Raw genomic sequence first — 13,163 nt, 5'->3', positions numbered from 1 at the left:
ATCCCCCTCAATATGCCTTTAACAATGGTTATGAACCCTCTTATTTCTGACTATTGATCCGGGAAACACATTCTCACAGATGGCTTTCATCTAAAAGAAGGTAGACTCACTTATTGTGCTGTATTTCAGTTCCAGTTTCCGAGGGCACTGAGGAGGCAAATATTGGAGAACAATAAATTAGTTTAATAAAATATGAAGTGTGCTTTCTCTCTTCTCTTCCAGGAGATTAATGCTGCTGTTCAGTGTCTCATGAAGCTCCATGGAGAGTATTGAAAGTGCTGCGTGGGGCTTATTTCTACTTGGGATATATATTAAATATAGCGGTATACTATACGACGTGATCTCCTCTCTGCATTTCCCTTCAGATGTTAAAAGCTATATTGCAAAACGCCTCTACGTGGTCAGGGAGAGAGTATGACAGCGTGTTGTGTGACATCCAGGGGATTTTTTTTTTTACCATGTTCTCCTTCATTAGCATCACACAAAGCAGAAAGTGGTCACACCAGGAGGACATTTGTGGTTTGTTACTCATTCCGAAATTAGCATTTCTCACCATGATGGTTCTCCTGCAAAGTGACTGTGAGCAGAAAAGCACTAAAACCAGCTGTAAAGAAGTGTTAAGAGAGTTGGGTTAGAAGAGGAAATGAGGCGGACGGCGATGGCGGCGGGACGAGGTGACGGCCGCGTGGGAGAGATGCCGAAAGGTCGGCGCGGAAGTCATCGAACTAAAGGACGTCGCTGAAAACGGTACCTTTCAGGAGCCAGGACAAGGGCCGGCTCCCCGTCACCAGTCGATGTGCCTCGGAGGAGCCGAGGCCCGCGGGAACCTGTTCATAGAGTCATAGGTGGGGACGCTACCGGCACAGGGACACACACACACACACACACAAGAGGACACACTTTAGGATCACAGCACAGCTACCAGCGGGCTGCTTTAACTTTGTGAAGAAACGGGACGAGCGGTCACAGGCCGGAGAGCAGAGCAGCGGCATCAGCATCCGACAAAGGTCACTTAAAGGGGCAGAAAGTCTCAAAGCACGAGGTAGTCTTCTGTTAGTTGGGGGCCATTTCTCCAGGTTCACAGATTTCTCAGGTTTTTTAATGAAGGTCAATAGAAGTCATAAATTACTCATTGCCCCTTTAAAAGCCTGCTGGATTATTGGAGATTGTTTTTTTTTACTTGCACAGATGTTTTGGAGCTCGATATTTTTATTTAATATCGGATCGCTCCTTTTGAAATGATCCTCCACTCGTGTAAAAGTTCAATTGGTTTAAAAGAGGATGACTGTGGAAGCAAAGGCGTCTGCTTTAGCTGTCCTGCTCTCTTCTCACAGCTTCTGTTTCATCTGCAACCTCAAAAACACAACACATGCGGTTAGACGTCCCGTTAGGTGGAGAAGAAAAAGGTCACACCAAAGCGCTGCATGCTTGCCTCTCTCGGAACAAAATGATCAGGTGTACATTGGTCGGACTCTGGCTGACTCTAAACGAGAAGAAACAGGGTGACTTTCAACTCACGTTGCGCACACAGACCAAGCAGTCGGTTAGTGAAACGAGATCCGCCCCGAAAAGACGCACAGCAGAACATCCGGCACACGCTCAGCGCCGTCATTACGACGCCGTGAGGAGGCGGGTCAAACAGACAAACATGCATGCGTGTGTGTGTGTGTGTGTGATTCAGACATGCCTCCTCCTCCCATGACATGCAGTAAGGGCATTACTATACGAAGGGTTACCTCGTCATCATGGGGTTTGGGATACCTCGTGGGCTCTCGCTATGATAACCATTATTACCAATTTCCATACTGAAAACAAAATATTGTGTACAGACAAGGGGATGAAAAATGTAATGTGGGAGACATGCTGATCGGTCTTCTAGTAAAAACGCTTTCTTTTTTTGAGTAGTCAAACTTTTCAAGAATGTTAAGAGATATATATATATATATATATTTTTTTAGTATAAACCATAGTGTTTTATCTACACTATGAACACAGGGACTCGTAAGGTAATGATTCCAAGAGCCCTTCGTGAAAGGTAAGGGGCACTTTTCAAAGGTAGCACACGACAAGAAGCCACACCATCCACCCGAAAGAGCAAGTCCAAGCGTAAAGACGTAAACCAGCACCAGTAGTTCAGTAAACGGGTCTATGTACAGCATCCGGAGAAGAGCACAGAGTGACAGAAGCTGAAAAGGGAGAGAGGAGGTGGATCGAATGGCTTACGTTTTCATGGGAATTGTCTCAATGCTATGAAGGTACACAAAAGGAAAAAAAAACAACAACATAAAGAGGTCAACGGGAATGTTCATTGATAGAAATGCACCGTGAAGTTGTCACCCGGACACAGATCACACGACCAGAGACTTTACGTTGTGGCGAAAAAAAGGTCCATGAGGAGAAATATGCAGGTCGACGAACGCGTCAATGTTTCTTTGTAAAGTGCCAAGTGCTTGACAGAGAAGAATGTAACAAAAAACAAGATATGGAAGATGGAAATAGTAGGAATGGTTATCACAAAGTGAAATGCCAAGTCCCAGAAACAGAGGAACTACCAGGGAGAGAAGAGCGAGGATCAAAACCAGTCACTGACAAACAAACGTTGGTATTTCGTTTCTATTTAATGTAACAGTACAATGGGTGTTATCTAAATTAACATAATATCAATGTCATTAAATGCTATTGAAATGAAGTCGGTGTTAGGAAGGAACTCGCGTGAGACGTTATTACAGAAACACGGCAGATGTAATGTATGTAAAGACTACAAACTGCAAACATATGTGCTTTTACAAAGAACAAACTGGTAAGTAAATGTGTGTGTGTGTGTGTGTGTGTGTGTGTACAAGTACTCACTCATCGTAAACATCCTCCGTGTCCATCCTGCGGTAGAACTTGGCTAGTTTCACGGCCAGAATGATGCCGGGCAGCAGAAAGAGGGTGCTGCAGCCCAAACCCATCCAGAAGGCGTTCTGGGGAGGGAAACCGCCGCGTTACAGTCCACTCAGTCACTCAAAATCAATTTACAATATGTAAAATATTCTCAATCTCCTAGTTATTCATCCTTTCTTTTCTGATTTTAAATGGCTAATATTAATTGCGAATTACAGTCTTACTCTTTTGTATTGTGTGTTTCTAAGACAAACGTTCAGCTCAGCTACAAATCTCCCGAGACCAGACGTGTGCAGGCGACTGTTGTCACGTGGATTTACGAGAAGTAGACGCCACATCGGACCACGGCGAGCTGCAGCAGAGCGGCCGGACCTCGAGGAAAACGAAAAACCTCCCTGATGTCATTACCATGGAGTCCACCAGGAAGCTGCAAGCGATGATCTCGGCCGTGTCCAGCAGGTTGCTGAGGGGCTTGCACGGTGCGACCTCCAGAGCCAACTGGAGAGAGAGAGAGTTCAATTCAGTTTGTTGCTTAGCAACAATGAAGCCCGATGCGATTCTAGACTGCTCTGGGAAAAAAAAACCTGTAAACATTTCTTATTGAAATAGAAACGACTTGACGGTTCCGAGCTTCAGCTTCAGGCTTTATTTTCCACTTTGTTCATAATTCCTGAACGAGAGCAGAAGCCGATGAGACACAAAGCAAATTCACACTTACTGATGTTTTGACCCACTCCATGTATTGATGGAAGTAGCCCACAATGGTCGCTGTGTATTTTCGCGTTTCCTGCGAACGATTGAAGCATTTTTTTAACAGACCATTCTGCTGATAACATTCTAAATGTGTCCCTGCCAACTTCCCGCTGCTGTGTGTGTGTGTGAAGGATATCAGCCAACAGGAAGTAGACACGGACCCAAGCTGTTGCCTAGCTAATGGGCTTGCAAACGCGAATATGAAACACTCACCAGATTGATTAAATGCGTTGCATTCTGGGAGACGAGGTACTGGGCCGCTTTGATGGCATCGAGAACGGCTAAGACTTTGTTCTGGGGAGAATAGAGCGACAGGTGGTGTTTCTGCTCACGTCTCGGGCCGCGCGCCGGATGGAGGCTCGACGGGCCGCTCCACTTACCGGCAGGTCTGACGCCGTCCTCTCCAGGAACCTCATGCTCTGGTTCAACGCACTCTATGAGAGGGAAGTCACAGGAGAGATTCACTGCAGGGATCCCAGAAAGGGTCAGCGGGTGCAGTCAGGGGTCATTACACACCAGAGAAGCACAAAGGGAGAGCAGGCAGGAGAGCGGACGGGCGTGCTGAGGAGGTTTGTCACCAAAACTAAATATCCACAAAGAACGATGACATGAAAAGAGTCCTCACAAAATGAATGAATGAACTGTATTTCCGTAGTGGATATTTTAAGATACACCAGTCAGTAAGAGACTTTTATCTAAATGTAAGTACAAGAACACACACACAATATCCAAGCTGTAACATGTAACGGGACACTGAATACACAGAAATGACACATTTCAGCTTACCCTCGCTCTAACATGTTTCTTCAAGTTGAAAGTGAAAAGAAAAGAAAAAACATAAAGAGCCCTTCAAAAGAATGAATTAGCTTTGACAGGGAGGGAATGCATGTGGACATTTGCACCCACGACGTTCTGTATGCCGCATCCGCCAGGCTCAAAAACACGCAGCGTTTGATGTTAAATTAAACACCGACACGTGTTTTCCGTGTCCAGGAGGATAATATTCTTCTGCTAAATAGGCATCAACCTCAAAGCACGCACGTGGCTGGTAATGGTGGGGTCTTACCATGCCCTGCTCCATGGAGACGATCTGCTGGCTGTGGATCTGCCGCAGAGTGCCGACGTGGCCTTTCAGGGCGCTCTGCAGGGCGCCGCGGGGCTGGGACGCACACGGGCACGTTCAGTCCAAATAGCAAGTTCGAGTCATGCGAGGGAACGTATTCTGCAATATCATATTCTAGTTTCTAGTCTCACCATGAGGTCCGTCTGGGCCTCCAGCTCTGTGGCAAACAGGAGCAGGTCCATCACAGTGACTCCTTTGTTGACCTGAAGGTGAGACGCGTTTGGCGGTGAAAACCTTCTTCTCTCAGCAGTTTCGAGGGGAAAAGCGTCGTGTTTTCACTGACTATCATCTGTAACTTCTAGCTGCATCTTTCATTCAGGACAGAGACACGTTTCCCTCCAACATCTCTTAAACAACACTTTAACAACATTGAATGAAGAGTAGTTATTATCTAAATACAAACAATTTAATCCCGACTCTGTCGGGTTCAGTGATGCTCAACAGAACGACGGCTACTGCGTCCCGACTGCTGGCCAGCCGAGTTGGTATTAAACACACGGATGAAGTAAACTGGGGAAGCTTTGTAGATATTTATCTTTGCTGATTAAATCAGTACCAATAAAAACATATGACTAAATATAAATATAACAATGACAGATTTAAGAGTGCTAGTCCAATAAAACCGTCCTGTAAACGTCCCACATCCACACCAGCAGGCACCGGTTGTGTAGCGTGATGTGCGTCACCTCCTCCAGGTAGTCTGCGTAGTTGATTTCTGAGAGCCCGGCTTCAGAGAAGTCCAGAAGGTTCTGCTCCCCCTCGGCCTCCAGCAGGATTGTTCCCCTCAGGTCGATCCTGACGCCGTCCAGCTGACTCACCACGTCCTTCGTGAACTGCAAAGCACGAAGAGGAACAGCAGGAGGTTTGATGCGGACGGCGTTTCTTAATGTCGTGTGCGTGGAAGGTTTCTCCTTGTTCCTGCTGTAAGCCGTCCGTTTTGTTGCCTTTCTGCACACCACCCTTCAGTTATTTCTTTCACTTATATCCCGTCTCAATGGGTTTTATTATGATCTCTGTATTGCGTCGTTGTGGAACTTTATTGGACAAATAAAAAAAATACAAAAAATAATAACACCTATACAGTCACAGCGAGATGGAGATGTTAGACTAAACAGCAGACGGAGGCTTATGATGTGGAGTAGACGTGTGCCGGCTCTCAATGAAGACAAATAAACCAGTGGACAGAAAAGAGACGCAGCAGTGGACGTATCAGCTGTTGGCTCAAAGGAGCCGAGACCGCGGAGCCAAATTGGCAAGAGAGTCGCCAAGACGAAGTCGCAAGTTCACATCAGCGTAATGACTCATGCACGGAGTGAAGGCCGAGGCTTGATGAAGGCATCGGCTGCCAACGCGGACTTTGTTTGGGCAGGAAAGAAATCATTAGCTAACGCTAATTAGACGATTTGGAAACCTCCAGATGCTCACAGAGCGGCACATCCAAGAGGCGTACTGCATTTATTCTACCCGCGGTTTGAGCCTTTAGCACGTTGCATTTATTCATTCTGAGTTAACTGTCGCTAACAGCGCTTCACAGTATACAATTAGCACACACTCGCAGGAAACGGCCCGAGCGCCTCAACTGAGAGCTTCCTTTACACACATTATCTCGTCTGTACATTTGGACGTCGGAACTAAGGAAACTGTTTGTAGCCTCAAGCTTTTCAGTCAAATGAGGCCACGACGAGTCTTGAGCTTACTGACCAATGTGGTGTTCAGGAACAGGGAGATGTTGAAGACTTTGTCCAGACGCATGGCTGTGTAGATGCCTTTGTTCTCCTTGCAAGTGCTGAGAAAGACACACAAACGGACACAAACACAGAGAGGCGCGAGCAGAAAAAGTCAACTTAAAAGTTGCGGAGTGAAAATATTTGCTGCCATCCAGGGAAATTGAGTGGAAGTACAAAATGTTCCTGGACGAAGAACATTGATGTTGCTCACAGGGCCTGAGAATTTAGCTAATTTGTCAGCTTCATAATATATAGACTCACACAGTGCACACAGCCTTCGCGCTGCTTGCCTTTCAATGGGCAAAGACGCGTTGAAGCAAAGCTGCTCTATTTGGAAATATAATGAATGCACGAGTGCCGCCCTTGTATCTGAGGATTTGCAGCTTCTCACTAAAGGGAGATGATGAAAGCTGATGTAACCGCCGAGAAACAGGCTGAAGAAGAAACGGCAGGAAAATAATGCTAATTAGCTCCTCAAGGTCAATAGAAACCCTCTCCCTCATTTGCATCCCCATCAATGGAAAAGAAACATTCAGCCGCTCGACGGCTGACCCGACGCCTGCGACAAAGCTAAAATTATTCAAATTCCACCGCCTGTTCCTGGATGAATGTCGTGTCCTGATGCAAAATCCGCTCGGTGAAATATAGAGCCAACAAACGTGCAGTACTTGTAAATACATAAAGAGGAGTTTTCTTTGCCTGTACAAGCTCTCTGCCGTCAGCTCCAGCTGGGAGTCGTTGTAGAATAAGCCCGGGATGAAGTTCTTCAGGTTCGGGTCCACCAGATACGGGGTGTCCACAACCTGCATGGATGGGAGAAAAGAGGGAAAGAAAATGTGTGACTCTCTTCCCATTCTCACGTGGGTCCACGTGGTCGAATGGACTCGCCTTGAAGACGTCTTTGGTGTGGAAGGGTTCGCAGAAAAGCTTCTCCACGTTTCCTCCGGCCAGGAAGATGGCGGTCACCACTCCCATCAGCACCCACGAGAAGATGACGGTGAATCCAACGCCGCTGTTGGAGAAGAGGTGCAGAGGACGGTTACAACAATAAGAAATGGAGGTGAAGCTGCAGCTCAAATGAAATGCACGAGGCCCCTAAAATCACAAACAGGATGCAATTATTTCTATCTGAGGGAAAAATATACTGCGTGAATAAATAACTGATTAAAATGTTGTGCTCCACTAAAAGAAGAAATCTGTTCAGCTCTTTAATGTTCCTCTAGTAGTGAAGCTGCAGGAGTTTTCGCCGTTAGTCAGTAGTTACTAAAATACCATCACCAAATGGATCTCAAAGCCCCTTCAGTTGGAAGCCTGTCACGTGGACAGCGGACTCACGCCATGAGCATGGTGCCGCCCGTGTTGGAGATGCAGCCTCGCGTGGTAGGCGAGGCGTGCTTGTCGTATCCCAGCGTGCCGCACAGCAGGCCCAGGTAGTTGAAGGCCAGGACGAGGACCACCATGCAGCAGAGAGCGATGCAGCCGATCCACCTGTGGCGCAGCGGCAGAGCTCAGGAGTCAGGTGGCATCCAGACGGTGGATTTATTCCACTATTTACAGTGAATACGGATCCCGCCCTTACACTTGTTTTTTTTTGTTTTAAACGTACCTGTAGAAGTCCATCTTGTCAATATCAGGGTAGTGGTCCTCAATCTTGGCGTGGGCGTGGCTAATGAAGATGTTGAAGTTGGACACGGAGGTCTGCACGGGGAAAACCTTGGAGAAGCTGCTGATGTTACTGCCGATGCCGTCCACCAGACCCCTCACACCTGACGGGCACATCAACTCAGGTTCAGCCCTAAAAACCCTCTTCGTCGCTCTGGAACTCACGCGGCAGGATGGTGAAAGCGACGTACTCTCCACGGCGCTTCGGGTCTGTTCCACCGCCATGAGCGGCGTGTTGTTTAAAGAGTCGTAGCCCTGCGAGAGGAAGAAGACGTGGGACTTTTTGGTCCTTTGATTGATTCTTTCGTTGAACGGCAGTTCAACTGAAGCAGAAGTCGACGAGGCTCTAAAAAGCGGGAACGGGGGACACGTCGCACACCGAAAAAACTGCTCACCCTCTGGACGACGGCGCTAAGGTCCGTTCTCAAGACGTTGTTCATCTTTTCCAGCTGAGCGTTCACCTTCGGCAGCTAAAGTGTGTTGACAGACAAGGAAAAGTGGGCTTTACACACACACACACACACACACAGTGATAAACATCCAGCAGTGCCACGACACCAACTGCGTTCCAGTAACCGTCACTAGGCCATCAGTTGGAGTCCAATCGGCGCTGGGCTTTGTACCCTGGAGAAATTGGCGGCGATCTGCAGCTGGGACAGCGAGCGGCGGATGTTGCGGCACAGCTGGGCGGAGGTGGCGTCGGACTCCTCGTCGTGGCAGCCCGGGTCGTCGAGGGTGCGGTTGATGCCGGTCCGCACCAGGCTCAGGTTGAAGTTGAGCCTCCCGGTTCCCTCCTGCAGGACGTCCAGACCCACGTTCACGTTGTCCAGGGCCTCCTTGGTCTGCCGCATGGCTGCAGGGAAGGAGAGCGCAGGATTGAAAGTGCGTTGTGGCAAAGATCAGCATGAACACCGTCGACGCTCTGGTAACACAAGTCCCCTTCTCACAGCGTGGAAAGCAGAACGATGCAGGGAGATTGTTTCCGTCGTTTGCTTTGTGAACTCCAACATTTCGATTAGGTCGAGCGGGTTTTGAGACAGCAGGAATATCTTACTTACTTCATTGAACTGAATAATACAACAGCTTTTCTCATTGGCTAACCTATATTTTGAGTTAAACGTGTATATTGAATGAGTTGTAATTCCCCCCTTGGGCCTCAGGCTGCAGAGCTTTGCTGCAAAATGAATAATGAATAATGTTATTTAAATGTTTTAATTCTCTCGGATGGATGGATGGAGTTCTGTCCTGGGAACAGGAACATAAATATACATACACACTCATATTCAGAGAAGTGAAATGCTTTTGGGGGCCAAAATGCTGCCTTTCAAATACTTTCTTTTTTACCAGGTTAAAAAAACAAAACTTTTTGCTTTTTTAAGAGCAACACTCTCTGATAGCGGCTCACGTTGCACAAAGGCACACAGACTCTTTGTAAAGACCAGGCCAGAGCCGAGCTGCTGACTTTAAACGTCTCTATTCAGGAACGGTCGCTGCCTGGTGCGGCCTTTTGGAGTTAAACAGGAAACGGAGTCTCCAATTAAAAAGACGAGAGAGAGCAGGAGAGGAGAGATGAACTCATCTCGGCTCAGCACCGGGAGGGAGGGAGGGAGGGAGCACAAACACCAAGAACACGCACTGTGTTCACACTCATCTGGGCTCCAGCATGGCGCCTGTGTAGTCCATGTAGCGTTACATCCGTACACAGCTTAAAAAGGCGTAATTCAAATTGTTGCTTAACTGACATGAAGGATTGGCTGCAGTTTGTGGCACAATCACTTAACGTGAAACACGCAAACACACACACGTTTATGCTCACTTCACAGTGGGGAAGCACGGAGGTGTTGAGCCACACGTCGATGTTACGTTGGGGGTTTGGCAACATCTGGTTAAGTTTAAAATTGCACTAGGCGAGATTACCTTTTAGAAATGTTCATTCGTTCTGCAGGTGGTGCATTAAAGAGAACTGTGAGAAATCGCCTTTCCTCAGAGTCAACGCGGGAGGACCGGCTCCTTTCGGCTGCTTTTGGCCGCTTTTTGCCGTAGTGCAGTTTTAATACATGAAGGGGTCGTCCTCAAACAGGGCCGAGTGGTCGGGGCGGAGGGGGGGTCATGAGGGAAACAAGTCACGGGTCAAGGGTCAAAGGATTGAGGGACATTGTCCGGTTACTGAGTCTCTGTTACCTTTGATGGATCTCTCGATTTTCACTTCATTGAAAAAAAAAAAAAAAAGGCATAGAACATAAAAGGTTAAAAAATATACTGAATGATGGTTACATGTCACCGCTTTTATTACCTCGCTGACCTTCAATAAAGTAATATCCAAATGATATTACAAAAGTAATTTACCACACACCTGTAAGATGGGGGCTGATTATGGAATTCACAGTGTGATTATCTTTGGAGATTTAAAAACTAACCCAGTGTTCTATAAACAACAGTACTGCAGCTGTAAGCTGATCATATCGTGGCTGAAGAGGAAATGAAAAAGAGTAAAAGGCGTCCATACCTCCAGCCATATTGAGCACTTTGTCCAAGGCCGGATGCACCTCCTTATCCAACTGATCGTGTATCCTTCCACCCAACAGCGGGCCGATATCTGTGGAGAACCCAGAATCAGATGGACTGAAGAGGAGAAACCGGTCCCCTTCTTTATTACGTCGGCTGCTTTTGTTGATGCCAGACTTTCAGGAGAGAGCCGCCTGCGGCGCTATCTCAAGAGTAGGATGAATACGCCGGGGATCCTCGGCTGCAGCTACCTACGCCCGGTTGTGTCCCAGATGGGATGTGAGAACAAGTCTTCGCATAATGAGCATATGCTACATGACCGAGAGCAGGAGCCAGCGAGCGGCTTCTGTTAGAGGCGCGGAGGAGGTGCACTTACTGTCCAGGTCGTAGATGACTTTGTTCTTGGCCGTGGCGTATTGGGATATTAGGTAATCAATTTGCTGCAAACAGGAAACAGAGCAGAGAGAAGCAGATGGAAGTCCGGATATTAGTCCCGTCGAAGTACAGCACAGTTTTTGTTATTTCTCCATGTGATGGAAAAAAAACGATATCATCAAATCGGCCTTCTCAAACAACACAAAAACTCCCACAAACTTTGTTTCCCACCCCGAGCTCGCTAACGCCTACACACCGACACTAAGGAGCTGAGTTCTTTTCGTTCCAAGGTGTCGTGTGCACTCATTACCTTTCCCCACATTAAAAAGATGACATAAAAGATGCATGCATCGAAAAACAGGCCCTCTCCGTGTCTCTCTCACCATGGGCGTGTCGTTGGCGAAGGTGTGCAGGTCCCTCATGTTGCTGTTCACCAGCCTCCGGATGTTCTTCACCTGAGAGCTCAGGTTCTGGTTGGCGGCGTACGCGCACAGCACTCCGATCCTAAACGCAGGACGAGCACAGAGTCACACCGTGACCTTAACGCGACCTCTGCGTCCCCACGCCCCCGCGCGTGTGCCGCCGGGCACTCGGGGCGGCGGTGATGACACGACGCCGACAGCAGGGGGCAGCGTGCACCACCGCGTTTCTACCTGAGAGCGAGTGCACCTGTGGAATGAGTGCAATGTATTTGACAGGCAGCTCTACGTCTTCTCCTCGTCACAGTTGTGTGTGATATTTGGGCGTATTCATCCTGACAGATGCAAACCACAGCAGGTCACAGCAGGAAATGCAGGTGTATTCTGCTATGATGGGTTTAATCTGAGGTGCCTGGCTTGTGAGCACATTCATATTGAATGCAGAAAGCACCTCGCCTCTCGCACACTTCAAACAGACCCGAGGAGCTCGGCTTAATCAGCTCGAGCTACATCACCGGCCCGTTGCATTAAACCCTCTCCATGACTCACTCTCACCCCGAGTTTCCCTCCCCTGGTGTGCGGACGCGCACGGCCGGGGCTTCACCGGGTGATTCTCTTCAGAACAGACGCTCTGATAAACTCCACTGTTCCGTGGATTCGTGCGGCACGGTTGTGTAAGACGGAAAATCTCATTTAAAAGCAACGCTCTGGCGGTATAAGCGGCTTTATGAATGATGCAAGATGACTCGCAGGAGGGAATAACAAAAGCACCGACTCAGAGGCTACAGGGGAGGCTCAGATCAATGGAGATGAACCTCACTGCGTAACGAGGCAGAGGTCTGTGCATGCGGGGCCGCTTGTGTGTGCGTCGGGGAGGGTTTGCACGGTGCATATGTTCTGACGGAGCATGCAAAGTGGGGTTATGGACCCGTTGAGTCTGACAGTGTGAAGAAGGTGGTGTGTGCGTGCATGTGTGTGTGTGCGTTTAGTTCTTCTTCACGCTGCTGCAGAACTCTATATAATCCGGTTAATCTAACCTGCATTGTGCTGCAGACAATGTGTCACATTGGCGGATTGAACAGTGTCTTCATTCACTGAATGTGCAAAATATTATTACACCGGATGAGGTGGAACCAGATAATAGCAGGTGGACCTCATGCATTCAAAATTCTGTTACATTTTCATAACCTTCCCTTACTTTATTTCAACGGTAGTTCGCCTAAATCACCCGCACAAGCCTCTTAAAACCTAAGCTGCTGGTGGGGTTCTTCCACCAAGCCCAGCGTTTCTTACAGATATTAATAGTCGGAAAGTGTTGCTAATCCTCGCTTGCTGAAGCGTTTTTTCAGCGCGCTTTTGGCTTCAAACCCATGGTGATGTTTGAGAGACTGAAGGATAATGTACAGTGAGCATGTCAGTGAAGTGAAAGGAACCCTGACAGGGCAAGAAGGGCCTCCAACGTCACGGCGAACGCTTCCATGTGAAAGATGTCACCGCTCTTTTTCTAGAGAGAGGGAGGTTTCGTTTACGGCCGAAGGCCAGCTTCAAAAAGCCTAAAGTAGTCGAGGGAACCAATCACAATCGAGCATTCAACCACGCTGTCCAATGAGGGAAATGGCAACGGCAATAAACTGTCTCTGCCGATAAACGGTCGCCTCTTTTTCATCCGCGTGGCCTCGAGCGGCGCCGCGCCTGGAGGAGGAGTCCTGATGA

General features: G+C 48.0%; 1 protein-coding gene across 28 annotated transcripts in view; it reads right to left on the bottom strand.

Moving 5' to 3' along the window:
* The window catches only part of prom1a (prominin 1a), a 39,651-nt gene that overhangs the window by 2,348 nt on the left and 24,140 nt on the right, over window positions 1-13,163 (bottom strand). For 2 of the 28 annotated variants that reach the window (XM_078101880.1, XM_078101886.1), the window contains 23 exons: window positions 11,415-11,535; window positions 11,033-11,096; window positions 10,658-10,747; window positions 8,775-9,004; window positions 8,547-8,621; window positions 8,343-8,406; window positions 8,096-8,255; window positions 7,825-7,977; window positions 7,378-7,501; window positions 7,189-7,292; window positions 6,464-6,548; window positions 5,449-5,595; window positions 4,894-4,965; window positions 4,706-4,798; window positions 4,426-4,443; window positions 4,020-4,073; window positions 3,853-3,933; window positions 3,605-3,673; window positions 3,295-3,384; window positions 2,851-2,966; window positions 2,224-2,247; window positions 752-854; window positions 111-147 (listed from right to left, as the gene is read on the bottom strand). In XM_078101880.1, the coding sequence (XP_077958006.1) occupies window positions 785-854; window positions 2,224-2,247; window positions 2,851-2,966; window positions 3,295-3,384; window positions 3,605-3,673; window positions 3,853-3,933; window positions 4,020-4,073; window positions 4,426-4,443; window positions 4,706-4,798; window positions 4,894-4,965; window positions 5,449-5,595; window positions 6,464-6,548; window positions 7,189-7,292; window positions 7,378-7,501; window positions 7,825-7,977; window positions 8,096-8,255; window positions 8,343-8,406; window positions 8,547-8,621; window positions 8,775-9,004; window positions 10,658-10,747; window positions 11,033-11,096; window positions 11,415-11,535 (2,104 nt within the window). In that variant the 3' untranslated portion in view covers window positions 111-147; window positions 752-784. Of the gene's footprint in view, window positions 1-110; window positions 148-553; window positions 605-751; window positions 855-1,736; window positions 1,806-2,223; window positions 2,549-2,850; window positions 2,967-3,294; window positions 3,385-3,604; window positions 3,674-3,852; window positions 3,934-4,019; window positions 4,074-4,425; window positions 4,444-4,705; window positions 4,799-4,893; window positions 4,966-5,448; window positions 5,596-6,463; window positions 6,549-7,188; window positions 7,293-7,377; window positions 7,502-7,824; window positions 7,978-8,095; window positions 8,256-8,342; window positions 8,407-8,546; window positions 8,622-8,774; window positions 9,005-10,332; window positions 10,357-10,657; window positions 10,748-11,032; window positions 11,097-11,414; window positions 11,536-13,163 lie in introns of all 28 variants that reach the window. The other 26 variants (XM_078101875.1, XM_078101876.1, XM_078101882.1 and 23 more) reach the window with 23 other exon arrangements.

Source organism: Gasterosteus aculeatus, chromosome 4 (genome assembly GCF_964276395.1).
Source record: "Gasterosteus aculeatus chromosome 4, fGasAcu3.hap1.1, whole genome shotgun sequence".
NCBI lineage: Eukaryota > Metazoa > Chordata > Actinopteri > Perciformes > Gasterosteidae > Gasterosteus > Gasterosteus aculeatus.
The sequence above is the reverse complement of the archived record's forward strand: the minus strand, read 5'-3'. Positions and strand labels throughout refer to the sequence as shown.